General features: G+C 43.0%; 1 protein-coding gene across 3 annotated transcripts in view; it reads left to right on the top strand.

Moving 5' to 3' along the window:
- The window catches only part of CPO (carboxypeptidase O), a 224,946-nt gene that overhangs the window by 115,998 nt on the left and 93,949 nt on the right, over positions 1-14,999 (top strand). For all 3 annotated transcript variants that reach the window (XM_044304955.1, XM_044304954.1, XM_044304953.1), the window contains one exon: positions 14,413-14,503. In XM_044304955.1, the coding sequence (XP_044160890.1) occupies positions 14,413-14,503 (91 nt within the window). The remainder of the gene's footprint in view (positions 1-14,412; positions 14,504-14,999) is intronic.

Below are 14,999 nucleotides of genomic sequence, written 5' to 3'. Positions count from 1 at the left end.
TAAAACACATAAAAACATGTAAAAGTAAATGATAAAACAAAATGGGGATATGGTGCATTGAGTTTCGATGGAGGCCCCCCTTTTCATTAGGTACATAACTATACCTATACACATACTGGTAATATATCATATACTGATAATATACAAGTGACCCGCAAGTGACAGTTTATCAAAATAAGTGAAGGAGTTAAAATGGCCGCTGTCAGATTCCTGGACATGGAGTTTGTCCTCCTAATGACACCGCAGGACAGTCTGTATGAGAAAGCAGAGCACAGAGCCCTATGTAAACTTAAGTCTCTGCCTGCATTAGCACTGTGAAGCTCTGTATTAGGCCTCATGCACACAACTGTATGTATTTTGCGGTCCACAAAAAACTGATCCGCAAAAAATACGGATGACGTCCGTGTGAATTCCGTATTTTGCAGAACAGCTGTGCTTTAATAGAACAGTACTATACTTGTCCGTAATATTTTTTGCGGAACGGAAATACGGAAACGAAATGCACACGGAGTACCTTCCGTTTTGTTGCAGACCCATTGAAATGAATTGTTACGTATACAGTCCGCAAAAAAAAGGAACAGACGCGAAAATAAAATATGTTCGTGAGCATGAGGCCTTATGTGCAGATCTTTAGGAATGAGGACCAGAGACATGCTGCTGTGGGGGAGAAGTGTCATCAGAAACACTTCAGCTTGTGTGTTCGAAGTGAGGTGAGGCAGACAGCTGTCATCTGCACATAACCTAAACCTTCACAGTGTCCATACAGGCAGAGAACCAGGACCCTTATCACACAGGCATCCTGCAGTGTCATTAGGAGGATGGATTCCATGTCCAGGAATCTGACATTGGCCATTTTAATTCTTCCACTAGACAAAATGAGCTATTATAAATAATTAAAGGCGTTTAAGAGTTCATTTATAATATGTTTTAAAGTATATATTTTTTATTTCCTGGAGAACCCCTTTAACCAGTTCCGGACGCCCTGATGTCCAAGTACCGATACTTAAGGACACAGGGCGTACCGGGACATCCTGTGTATTTACGATCACAGCCGCTCGGCGGGCGGTGATCGGAACCCGGTGCCTGCTCAAATCATTGAGCAGGCACCTTGGGTCAATGCGCAGGGGGGTCCCATCAATTCAGACCTGCGGTTTACGGCTTGTGCGGCAGCGGCGGGAGGCGGTGCCATCGGGTCCCCATGCGGCTGTAGGGGTGAGCCAATGGCATGGAAGGCAGCGCGATGCCTTCCTGAGGCATCGGCACTGCCTTCCTGTGACAAGCCTGTCACTGTATTACTCATAGAGCCAATGCATTCCAATACAGAAGTATTGGAATGCATTGTAAAGGATTAGACCCCCAAAAGTTGAAGTCCCAAAGTGGGACAAAAAATAAAGTGAAAAAAAGTTGAAAAATAAAGTTTTCCCACAAAAATATAAAAGTTTCAAGTAAAAATAAACAAAAACTTAATTTTCCCCAAATAAAGTTCAAAAAAATTGGTAAAACATAGGGGTGGAAAAAAAACATATTAGGTATCGCCGCGTCCATATCGATTGGCTCTATAAACATATCATATGACCTAACACCTCAGATGAACACCATAAAAAAATAAAAAATGAAAACTGTGCTTAATAAACCATTTTTTGTCACCTTACATCACAAAAAGGCACATGCCCACCAAAATAGTACCAATCTAACAGCCACCTCATCCCACAAACAATGAGCCCCTACATGAGACAATCACCCAAAAAATATGAAAACTATGACTCAGAATATCGAGACACTAAAACATATTTTTTTATTTTAAAAAAGCTGTTATTGTGTGAAACTTACATAAATAAAAAAAAGTTGACATATTATTAGGTATCGCCGCGTTCGTATCGACCAGCTGTATAAAAATATCACATGACCTAACCCCTCAGATGAACACCATTAAAAATAAAAACTGTGCTAAATAATTTTTTTGTCACCTTACATCACAAAAAGTTAAATAGCAAGCGATCAAAAAGTTATATGCATCCCAAAATAGTGCCAATAAAACCTTCATCTCATCCCGCAAATAATGAGACCCTACATAAGATAATTGCCCAAAATCTGAAAAAAAGTATGGCTCTCAGAATATGGAGACACTAAAACATGATTTTTTTTTGTTTCTAAATTATATTATTGTGTAAAATTTTAAAGAATGATAATAACAAGTATACATATTAGGTATCGCCGCGTCCATATCGACCGGCTCTACAAAAATATCACATGACCTAACCATTCAGATAAAAAATAAACAATAAAAACTTTGTTAAATAAACAGTTTTTTGTCACCTTACATCACAAAAAGTGTAATAGCAAGTGATTAAAAAGTCATACGCACCCCAAAATAGTGCCAATCAAGCCGTCATCTCATCCCACAAAAATCATACCCTACCCAAGTTAATCACCCAAAAACTGAAAAAACTATGGCTCTATGGAAACACTAAAACGTGATAATTTTTTGTTTAAAAAATGAAATCATTGTGTAAAACTTACATCAATAAAAAAAAGTATACATATTTGGTACTCTGCATCTGTGACAACCTGGTCTATAAAAATACCACATGATCTAATCTGTCAGATGAATGTTGTAACAAAAAAATAAAAACGGTGCCAAAACAGCTATTTCTTACCTTGCCTCACAAAAAAAGTGTAATATAGAGCAACCAAAAATCATATGTACCCTAAAATAGTACCAACAAAGCTGCCACCCTATCCCATAGTTTCTAAAATGGGGTCACTTTTTGGGAGTTTCTTCTCTAGGAATGCATCAGGGGGGGCTTCAAATGGGACATGGTGTCAAAAAAACTGCCCAGCAAAATCTGCCTTCCAAAAACCGTATGGCATTCCTTTCCTTCTGCGACCTGACGTGTGCCCGTACAGTGGTTTATGACCACATATGGGGTGTTTCTGTAAACTACGGAATCAGAGCTATAAATATTGAGTTTTGTTTGGCTGTTAACCCTTGCTTTATAACTGGAAAAAAATTATTGAAATGGAAAATCTGCCAAAAAAGTTAAATTTTGAAATTGTATCTCGATTTCCCATGAATTCTTGTGGAACACCTAAAGGGTTAACAAAGTTTGTAAAATCAGTTTTGAATACCTGGAGGGCTGCAGTTTCTAGAATGGGGTCACTTTTTGGAGTTTCTACTCTAGGGGTGCATCAGGGGGGCTTCAAATGGGACATGTTGTCAAAAAAACAGTCCAGCAAAATCTGCCTTCCAAAAACCATATGGCATTCCTTTCCTTCCGCGCCCTGACGTGTGCTTGTACAGTGGTTTACAATCATATATGGGGTGTTTGGGTAAACTACAGAATCAGAGCCATAAATATTGAGTTTTGATTGACTGTTAACCCTTGCTTTGTAACTGGAAAAAAATTACTGAAAAATCTGCCCAAAAAGTTAAATTTGGAAATTGTATCTCTATTTTCCATTAATTCTTGTGGAACACCTAAAGGGTTAACAAAAGTTTGTAAAATCAGTTTTGAATACCTTGAGGGGTGTAGGTTCTAGAATGGGGTCATTTGTGAGTGGTTTCTATTATGTAAGCCTCACAAAGTGACTTCAAATCTGAACTGGTCCTTGAAAAGTGGGTTTTTGAAAATGTCTGAAAAATTTCAAGATTTGCTTCTAAACTTCTAAGCCTTGTAACATCCCCAAAAAATAAAATATCATTCCAAAAATGATCTAAACATGAAGTAGACATATGGGGAATGTAAAGTAATAACTATTTTTGTAGGTATTACTATGTATTATAGAAGTAGAGAAATTGAAACTTAAAAAATTGCTAATGTTTACAAACTTTTGCCAAACTTTTAATTTTGTATAAATAAAAATGTATTTTTTGACTCTATTTTACCAGTGTCATGAAGTACAATATGTGATGAAAAAACTGTCTCAGAATGGCCTGGATAAGTCAAAGCGTTTTAAAGTTATCACCACATAAACTGACACTGGTCAGATTTGCAAAAAATGGCCTGGTCCTTAAGGTGAAATTTGTGTCCTTAAGGAGTTAATTGGATGGGCTCAGGGACAATAAGCATAAAGGCATTTTTGCGTGAAAATCGCAGCATGCTCTATATTGTCCCATAGAAGTGAATGGGGCTGAGTGAAAATCGCAAGCATCCGCAAGCAAGTGCAGATGCGGTGTGATTTTCACGCATGGTTGCTAGGTGACAGTCTATTCACTGTATTATTTTCCCTTATAACATGGTTATAGGGGAAATTAATAGCATTCTGAATACAGAATGCTTAGTAGGTGGTCAATTGAGGGTTAAAAAAATAAAAATAATTAACTCACCTTCTCCACTTGATCGCGTAGCTTTAATGATGAGCTGCCGGCTAAATGACCTGTGGTGACATCAGATCACATGGTCCAATCACATGATCCATCACCGTGGTGATAAACCATGTGATTGAAGCAGGTGATCTGACGTCACGACAGGTCATTTAGTCGGCAGCTCATCATTAAAGAAGTAAGAAGAGACCGGCAGCTACGTGATCAAGAGGAGAAAGTGAGTTAATTTATTTATTTATTTTTTAACCCTCAATTGACCAGCTACTAAGCATTCTGTATTCAGAATGCTATTATTTTTCCCTTATAACCATGTTATAAGGGAAAATAACATCTACACAACACCGAACCCAAACCTGAACTTCTGTGAAGAAGTTCGGGTCTAGGTACCACAGTCGGTTTTTTATCACGCGCGTGCAAAACACATTGCACCCGCGCGATAAAAAATGAACATTGGAACGCAATCGCAGTCAAAACTGACTGCAATTGCGTACCTACTCGCGTGGGTTTGCCGCAATGCACCGGGACGTATCTGGACCTAATCCAGACACGGTCGTGTGAACTCAGCCTTAAAGTACCCGGTATTGTTAAATGAAAATACAAACCCAGTGTGATTTTGCATAGTGAAGACATGATATTGAAATGATTAACAGTGGGTCTAAGCGCAGTGATAGAGCTGGGGATAGTCATCTGAGTCAGGAAAGAAGTGGATGACAGCATAGCATGTAAGAGTTCGGCTACATTGCAATTTTTGTCATGACAGTTGTTGCGTAACCAAAGATCATAGCGTAGTTTAATTGCCACAGAATAAAATGGGGTCGCAGCATGACATTTCCTGCAACACCAGTGTTGGATTTTTTCCAATTCACATGTGGCAGGCACAGCAAATGTGTAAGTCACATTGCAGCCCTGCAACATTCTAATGGCAGCCCTGCAACATTACAGTACTTGGGCATGATACGGGCATGTGACAAGTGTTGTGCCCAAACTTGCCGTGTAACTGTACCCTAAAGTTGAAGGGACTATTAGGAGAAGAAAAGAGATTGTCAACGGGAAGTTAACACAAAAGAAAGAGAATGCAGTAAAATTGGATTGGTGTGTGGGATATATTGAAGAGAAAAAAAGATGGAGAAAAAGTTAAATTAGGCTGGCTGGGTTTGATGCCTTAAATGTGGCTTAGGCCAGGTGCTGAATCTCCTCAGAGATTAGTTCTGTATACAGTCGTGGCCAAAAGTTTTGAGAATTACATAAATATTGGAAATCGGAAAAGTTACTGCTTAAGGCTACTTTCACACTAGCGTTCGGGCGGATCCGTTCAGAACGGATCCGCCCATAATAATGCAGACGGAGGCTCCGTTCAGTACGGATCCGTCTGCATTATTTTAGCAAAAAAAAGCTAAGTGTGGAAATAGCCTGGGACGGATCCGTCCAGACTTTCAATGTAAAGTCAATGGGGGACGGATCCGCTTGAAGATTGAGCCACATTGTGGCATCTTCAAACGGATCCGTCCCCATTGACTTACATTGTAAGTCTGGACGGATCCGCACGCCTCCGCACGGCCAGGCGGACACCCGAACGCTGCAAGCAGCGTTCAGCTGTCCGCCTGTCCGTGCGGAGGCGAGCGGAGCGGAGGCTGAACGCCACCAGACTGATGCAGTCTGAGCGGATCCGCCTCCATTCAGACTGCATCAGGGCTGGACGGCTGCGTTCGGGTCCGCTCGTGAGCTCCTTCAAACGGAGCTCACGAACGGAATACCGAACGCTAGTGTGAAAGCAGCCTAAGTTTTTATAATAGCAATTTGCATATACTCCAGAATGTTATGAAGAGTGAACAGATGAATTGCATAATCCTTCTTTGCCATGAAAATTAACTTAATCCCCAAAAAACCTTTCCACTGCATTTCATTGCTGTCATTAACCACTTCAACCCCGCTAGCTGAAACCCCCTTAATGACCAGGCCACTTTTTACACTTCTGCACTACACTACTTTCATCGTTTATTGCTCGGTCATGCAACTTACCACCCAAATGAATTTTACCTCCTTTTCTTCTCACTAATAGAGCTTTCATTTGGTGGTATTTCATTGCTGCTGACATTTTTTCTTTTTTGTTATTAATCGAAATATAACAATTTTTTTGCAAAAAAATGACATTTTTCACTTTCAGTTGTAAAAGTTTCCTAAAAAAACGACCTCCATATATAAATTTTTCGCTATATTTATTGTTCTACATGTCTTTGATAAAAAAAAATGTTTGGGTAAAAGTTATAGCATTTACAAACTATGGTACAAAAATATGAATTTCCACTTTTTGAAACACCTCTGACTTTCTGAGCGCCTGTCATGTTTCCTGAGGTTCTACAATGCCCAGACAGTACAAACACCCCACAAATGACCCCATTTCGGAAAGTAGACACCCTAAGGTATTCACTAATGGGCATAGTGAGTTTATAGAACTTTTTATTTTTTGTCACAAAGTTAGCCGAAAATGATGATTTTTTATTTTTTATTTTTTTCTTACAAAGTCTCATATTCCACGAAATTGTGACAAAAAATAAATTCTAGGAACTCGCCATGCCCTTCATGGAATACCCTGGGGTGTCTTCTTTCCAAAATGGGGTCACTTGTGGGGTAGTTATACTGCCCTGGCATTTTAGAGGCCCATATGCGTGAGAAGTAGTTTGCAATCAAAATCTGTAAAAAATGACCGGTGAAATCCGAAAGGTGCTCTTTGGAATGTGTGCCCCTTTGCCCACCTAGGCTGCAAAAAAGTGTCACACATGTGGTATCGCCGTACTTAGGAGAAGTTGGGGAATGTGTTTTGGGGTGTCATTTTACATATACCCATGCTGGGTGAGATAAATATCTTGGTCAAATGCCAACTTTGTATAAAAAATGGGAAATGTTGTCTTTTGCCAAGATATTTCTCTCACCCAGCATGGGTATATGTAAAATGACACCCCAAAACACATTCCCCAACTTCTCCTAAGTACGGCGATACCACATGTGTGACACTTTTTTGCAGACAAGGTGGGCAAAGGGGCACACATTCCAAAGAGCACCTTTCGGATTTCACAGGCCATTTTTTACACATTTTGATTGCAAACTACTTCTCACGCATCTGGGCCCCTAAAATGCCAGGGCAGTATAACTACCCCACAAGTGACCCCATTTTGGAAAGAAGATACCCCAAGGTATTCCGTGAGGGGCGTGGTGAGTTCCTAGAATTTTTTGTCGCAAGTTAGCGGAAAATGATGATTTTTTTTTTCCTTACAAGGTCTCATATTCCACTAACTTGCGACAAAAAATAAAAAATTCTAGGAACTCGCCATGCCCCTCACGGAATACCTTGGGGTGTCTTCTTTCCAAAATGGGGTCACTTGTGGGGTAGTTATACTGCCCTGGCATTTTAGGGGCCCAGATGCGTGAGAAGTAGGAATTTGGGCACCTTTGCGCATCTAGGCTGCAAAAAAGTGTCACATATGTGGTATCGCCGTACTCAGGAGAAGTTGGGGAATGTGTTTTGGGGTGTCATTTTACATATACCCATGCTGGGTGAGAGAAATATCTTGGCAAAAGACAACATTTCCCATTTTTTTATACAAAGTTGGCATTTGACCAAGATATTTATCTCACCCAGCATGGGTATATGTAAAATGACACCCCAAAACACATTCCCCAACTTCTCCTGAGTACGGCGATATCACATATGTGACACTTTTTTGCAGCCTAGATGCGCAAAGGTGCCCAAATTCCATTTAGGAGAGCATTTTTAGACATTTGGATCCCAGACTTCTTCTCACGCTTTAGGGCCCCTAAAAAGCAAGGGCAGTATAAATACCCCACATGTGACCCCATTTTGGAAAGAAGACACCCCAAGGTATTCAATGAGGGGCCTGGCAAGTTCATAGAAAAAAAAATTTGGGCATAAGTTAGCGGAAAGTGATTTTTTTTTTAGTTTTTTCTCACAAAGTCTCAATTTCTGCTAACTTAGGACAAAAAAGTAAATCTTTCATGGACTCAATATGCCCCTCAGCGAATACCTTGGGGTGTCTTTTTTCCAAAATGGGGTCATTTGTGGGGTGTTTGTACTGCCCTGGCATTTGAGGGTCTCCGCAATCATTACACGTATGGCCAGCATTAGGAGTTTCTGCTATTCTCCTTATATTGAGCATACAGGTAATGAGATTTTTCTTTCCGTTCAGCCTCTGGGCTGAAAGAAAAAAATGAACGGCACAGATTTCTTCATTCGCATCGATCAATGTGGATGAAAAAATGCCCCCCCCCCCCAAAAAAAAAAGGAGGGGAAAGGCGTCTGCAAGGACATAGGAGCTCCACCCAACATCCATACCCACTTAGCTCGTATGCCCTGGCAAATCAGATATCTTCATTCACATCAATCGATGTGGATGAATAAATCATTGCCGGGATTTTTTATTTTTTTTATATATACAAAGTATTTGCCAAAGCATATGAACACCGCCACCTCCTCAGCTCATATGCCTCGGCAAACGTATATTTTACTGCAGAGGAGAAATCTCGTCTTGCAGCGCCGCATACACCGACATGTGTGTAATCTGACAGCAGCGCAATGCTTCTGTCAGAATGCACATCAGTGCTGCAGCTAGTCGATCGGTTGGTCCACCTGGAAGGTAAAAAAAAATAAACAAAAAAGAAAAAACCAGGCCGCAACGCAATAAATTTTATTAACTTTATAATAACTTTAGAACAGAACATATAAACTTTTTTTTAACTTTTGAAACTGAACTTTAACTTTTTTGCTTACTGGTGGTTTTTTTTGTGTTTTATTTTTTACCTTTTATAGGACAAACCTCTTCTTCCCCATGGGACAATGTGCAAAGCGCAAATCGCCCAAAGATGTGGCGAAGTACATTATGCACTTTATCCCAGGTGAAAGGAGAGGTTTGCAGAAGCTCTGTGTAAATGGGCCCTAATAGCCCTGTGTGCCTGTCCTGGTGAGATGTGATCCCTATGCTAGGTGTACCTGTGTGTGGTACTTCCGGAAACACTCTCTAAAGCATAGGGCAGGGTGGTCAGGGCAGTCAGGACAGAAATAGCGGGTGTCACGCCTTATTGGTTCTCGATAATCTCGTCCTGAAATTTGAGGAAGGATCCAGTTCTCCCAGCCTTACTGTAGAGAACAAAACTATTATACAGAGCCAATTGAATCAAATATACAGACACCTTCTTATACCAGCGTCTGGTGCGTCGGAAAACTAAATACGGAGACAACATCTGGTCATTGAAGTCCACCCCTCCCATGAGCGCATTATAGTCGTGGACACAAAGGGGCTTTTCAATGACACGGGTTGCTCGCTCAATTTGTATTGTCGTGTCTGCGTGAATGGAGGAGAGCATGTAAACGTCACGCTTGTCTCTCCATTTCACCGCGAGCAGTTCTTGGTTACACAAGGCAGCCCTCTCCCCCCTTGCAAGACGGGTGGTAACGAGCCGTTGGGGGAAGCCCGCGTGACTAGTTCGCGCGGTGCCACAGCTGCCAATCTGTTCTAGAAACAAATGCCTGAAGAGGGCCACACTTGTGTAGAAATTGTCCACATAAAGATGGTACCCCTTGCCGAATAAGGGTGACACCAAGTCCCAGACTGTCTTCCCACTGCTCCCCAGGTAGTCAGGGCAACCGACCGGCTCCAGGGTCTGATCTTTTCCCTCATAGATCCGAAACTTGTGGGTATAGCCTGTGGCCCTTTCACAAAGCTTATACAATTTGACCCCATACCGGGCGCGCTTGCTTGGGACAGATTGTTTGAAGCCAAGGTGCCCGGTAAAATGTATAAGGGACTCGTCTACGCAGATGTTTTGCTCAAGGGTATACAAATCTGCAAATTTCTGGTTCAAGTGGTCTATGAGGGGCCGAATTTTGTGGAGCCGGTCAAAAGCTAGGTGGCCTCTGGGACGGGAGGTGGTGTTGCCGCTAAAGTGCAGGAAACGCAGGATGGCCTCAAATTGTGCCCTGGACATAGCAGCAGAGAACATGGGCATGTGATGAATTGGGTTCGTGGACCAATATGACCGCAATTAATGCTTTTTGGTTAGACCCATGTTGAGGAGAAGGCCCAGAAAAATTTTAATTTTGGAAACTTGGACTGGTTTCCACCGGAAAGGCTGGGCATAATAGCTTCCCGGGTTGGCGGATATAAATTGAGTGGCATACCGATTTGTTTCTGCCACAACTAAGTCTAAGAGCTTTGCAGTCAAGAACAGCTCAAAAAAAGGGCCGAACCGATCTGAGCTGTCTCAACCCGAACTCCAGACTGGGCAGTGAAAGGGGGAACTACAGGTGCGGCTGAAGTTGGGGACTGCCAATCAGGGTTTGCCAGCACCTCTGGGATTCTAGGGGCTCTACGGGCCCGTCTGTGCGGTGGCTGCGACGGGGTAACTAATGCACGTGCCACCGTACCAGCTTCAACTGCCCTTCTGGTGCTCGCCACTTCACCATGTTCTACAGCAGTGCTGGTACTAGGTCCAGGGAGGGCTGCGCTGCTACTGTATGCCTCACCACGTAATCCGACAGCGCCAACCCCACTCTGCTGCTCTTGAAGCGGATCCTGCGCAACCTGTGGTCTAGCGACATGGGGCCGGGTACGCCTGGTGCTATCAGGGACCTCAACCTCCTCGTCCGAACTTTGGGTCAGAGTGCCACTGCTTTCTACAGGTTCATATTCTGACCCGCTAGATTCGTCAGATGAGGGTTCCCATTCCTCATCCGACTGGGTCAGAAGCCTGTAGGCCTCTTCAGAAGAATACCCCCTGTTTGACATTTGGGCAACTAAATTTAGGGGTATTCCCTGAGACTACCCAAGAAAAAAAGCAAGCCTGTCTTACAAATGGGAGGCTAGCGAAGTACCGGAAGCCGCTGCGGTTGATAAAAAATATCAAAACCGATTTTTTTATCGCCGCAGCGATAATTTTTTGTCACTGCGGCGGGGCCGGCGTGGGCGAACGCACGTGTGGGCGACCGATCAGGCCTGATCAGGCAAACACTGCGTTTTGGGTGGAGGGTGAGCTAAGGTGACACTAATACTATTATAGATCTGACTGTGATCAGTTTTGATCACTTACAGATACTATAAAAGTACAAAAGCTGATTAGCGATACGCTAATCAGTGAATAAGTGACTGCGGTGCGGTGGGCTGGGCGCTAACTGATCCCTAAACTACCTAACCAAGGGGCCTAAACTATCCCTAAAACCTAACAGTCAATACCAGTGAAAAAAAAAAAGTGACAGTTTGCACTGATCACTTTTTTTACTATCACTAGTGATTGACAGGGGCAAGAAGGAGTGATCAAGGGGTTAATTGGGCTGCAGGGGGGTGATCTGGGGCTAAGTGTAGTGTTTGGTGCTACTCACTGTGAAGCCTGCACCTCTGCTGAGACCAACCGACGAAAAGGACCAGCAGAGAAACAGGGAAGCCATTTAACACATCATATTTACTAATATGATGTGTTATATGGCTTCTGGTTGGATTTTTAAAAAATCAGCAACCTGCCAGCGACAATCATTGGCTGGCAGGTTGCTGACGTGACCCCCCTCTAACTTTTGCCGGCCCGGGATGCGCATGCGCGGGCCAGCTAAGCGCGTCATCTCGTGTCTCGCGAGATGACGCGTATATGCGTGACTCTGCGCAGTGCTGCCACCTCCGGAACGCAAATCTGCATTAGGCGGTCCGGAGGTGGTTAAAGGACCTGCTGAGATCATTTCAGTAATTGTCTTGTTAACTCAGGTGAGAATGTTGACAAGCATAAGGCTGGAGATCATTAAAAGGATGGTGATGCTTGAAATCATTGTTCTTCCATTGTTAACCATGGTGACCTGCAAAAAACCGCGTGCAGCCATCAATGCATTGCATAAAAATGGCTTCACAGGCAAGGATATTGTGGCTACAAAGATTGCACCTCAATCAACAATTTATAGGATCATCAAGAACTTCAAGGAAAGAGGTTAAATTCTTGTTAAGAAGGCTTCAGGGCGTCCAAAAAAGCAAGCGCCTGAATTGTCTCCTAAAGAGGATTCAGCTGCGGGATCCGAGTGCCACCAGTGCAGAGCTTGCTCAGGAATGGCAGCAGGCAGGTGTGAGCGCATCTGCACGCACAGTGAGGTGAAGACTTTTGGAATATGGCCTGGTGTCAAGAAGGGCAGCAAAGAAGCCACTTCTCTCCAAAAAAAGCCCCCATCAGGGACAGATTGATCTTCTGCAGAAAATATGGTGAATGGACTGCTGAGGACTGGGGCAAAGTCATATTCTCCAATGAAGCCTCTTTCCAATTGTTTGGGGCATCAGGCAAAAGGCTTGTCCGAAGAAGAAAAGGTGAGTCCTGTGTCATGCCAACAGTAAAGCATCCTGAGACCATTTATGTGTGGGGTTGCTTCTCATCCAAGGAAGTGGGCTCACTCACAATTTTGCCCAAAAACACAGCCATGAATAAAGAATGGTACCAAAACACCCTCCAACAGCAACTTCTTCCAACAATCCAACAACAGTTTGGTGAAGAACAATGCATTTTCCAGCACGATGGAGCACCGTGCCATAAGGCAAAAGTGATAACTAAGTGGCTCGGGGACCAAAACGTTGACATTTTAGGTCCATAGCCTGGAAACTCCCCAGATCTTAATCCCATTGAGAACTTGTGGTCAATCCTCAAGAGGCGGGTGGACAAACAAAAACCGACTAATTCTGACAAACTCCAAGAAGGGATTATGAAAGAATGGGTTGCTATCAGTCAGGAATTGGCCCAGAATTTGATTGAGAGCATACCCAGTCGAATTGCAGCGGTCCTGGAAAAAGAAGGGCCAACACTGCAAATACTGACTCTTTGCATAAATGTCATGCAATTGTCGATAAAAGCCTTTGAAACGTATGAAGTGCGTGTAATTATATTTCACTACATCACAGATGAAACAAAAAGGCCTCATGCACACGACCGTGACGTTTAAAAAAAAAAAACAGAAGGCGCCCGTGTTGCCTTCCGCAATTTGCGGAACGGAACGGGCGTCGTCAATATAAATGCCTATTCTTGTCTGCAAAGCACGTACAAGAATAGGACATGTTATATTTTTTTCTGCGGGGCCGCGGAACGGAGCCACGGATGCGAACAGCACACGGAGTGAAATGAATGGGTCCGCATCCGAGCCGCCAAAGCGACAGCTCGGATGCGGACCCAAACAACGTTCGTGTGCATGAGGCCTAAATCTGTGTTAGTGAGCACTTCTCCAATTCCACCTTACAGATGTGGCATATCAAGGTGCTGATTAGACAGCATGAATATTACACAGGTGTGCCTTAGACTGCACACAATAAAAAGCCACTCTAAAATGTGCAAAAGGTGTTTCAGAGAATTTGGCAGTACATCCAACCTGCATCACAACCGCAGACCACGTGTAACCACACCAGCCCAGAACCTCTACATCCAGCATGTTCACCTCCATGATCGTCTGAGACCAGCCATATGGACAGCTGAAGCAACAATCGGTTTGCATAACCAAAGAATTCCTGCACAAACTGTCAGAAACTGTCTCAGGGAAGCTCATCTGCATGCTTGTCGTCCTCATCGGGGTCTGGACCTGACTGCAGTTCGTTGTCACTGACTTGAGTGGGCAGGAGGAGTGGAGCAACATTCCACAGGCCGCAATCAACAACCTGATCAAAACAAATGCGCCCCCCCCCCCCCCCCAAGTAAGTCAAAACTGTGCACATTTCAGGCTAGCCTTTTATTGCAGGCAGTCTAAGGCACACCTGTGCAATATTTATGCTGTCTAATCAGCACCTTGATATGCCACACCTGTGAGGTGGGATGGATTATCTCGGCAAAGGAGTGCTCACTAACAGATTTAGACAGATTTGTGAACAATATTTGAAAGTAATGGGTCTTTTGTGTATGTAGAAAATGTTTCAGATCTTTGAGTTCAGCTCATGCAAAATAGGAGCAAAACAGAAAGTCTTGCGTTTATATTTTTGTTCATTGTATGTTAGTTATTGATTTATAAAAATAAATTAAAGGACATTTTCCCTTTAATTAATGTCTAACAAAAATTATCCAATATCTCTGAATAGGACCGACTCTGGAGAAAATCTCGTTCAAAGCATGAAAATGGCACCTGTTATGGGGTAGATCTCAACCGTAACTTCAATGCGAAGTGGTGTAGTAAGTATTATTGTTTATAACACTTCACCGTGAAATTCAGGATTTATTTTATGTATTACTAGCAGGATGACCCGGCTTTGCACGGGTATGTTTCATTTAATGTTTGTGTGTGAGGTTAAAAGATATCCACACTGTTTCCCCATAACAGTTACCTCAACATTACCCCTCCCCCTTAATAGTGACCTTCACACCAGCCCACCCCCTTAATGTTGAACTCCAAAGCAGCCTCCCCCTTTAACAGTGACCTCCACAGTGCCCCACCCTGTTAACTGTGACCTTCACAGCCCCTAGTCCACATAACAGTGTTCTCCACAGCGGCCCATTTCCTTAACACTAACCCTCCACAGCTGTCTGCCGCTCCACAGCAGCCCATCCCCTTAACTTTGACCTACAAATTACGCCACCCCCTTAACAGTGACCTCTACAGTGGCCTGTCCCCTTAACAGTGACTTCTAAACAAACACGCCCCTTTAACTGTGCCCTCCAAAGTTCCCTG

The sequence above is a fragment of the Bufo gargarizans genome, chromosome 8 (genome assembly GCF_014858855.1).
Source record: "Bufo gargarizans isolate SCDJY-AF-19 chromosome 8, ASM1485885v1, whole genome shotgun sequence".
In the NCBI taxonomy this organism is placed as follows: Eukaryota; Metazoa; Chordata; class Amphibia; order Anura; family Bufonidae; genus Bufo; species Bufo gargarizans.
This window is presented reverse-complemented; position numbering and strand designations above follow the sequence as displayed.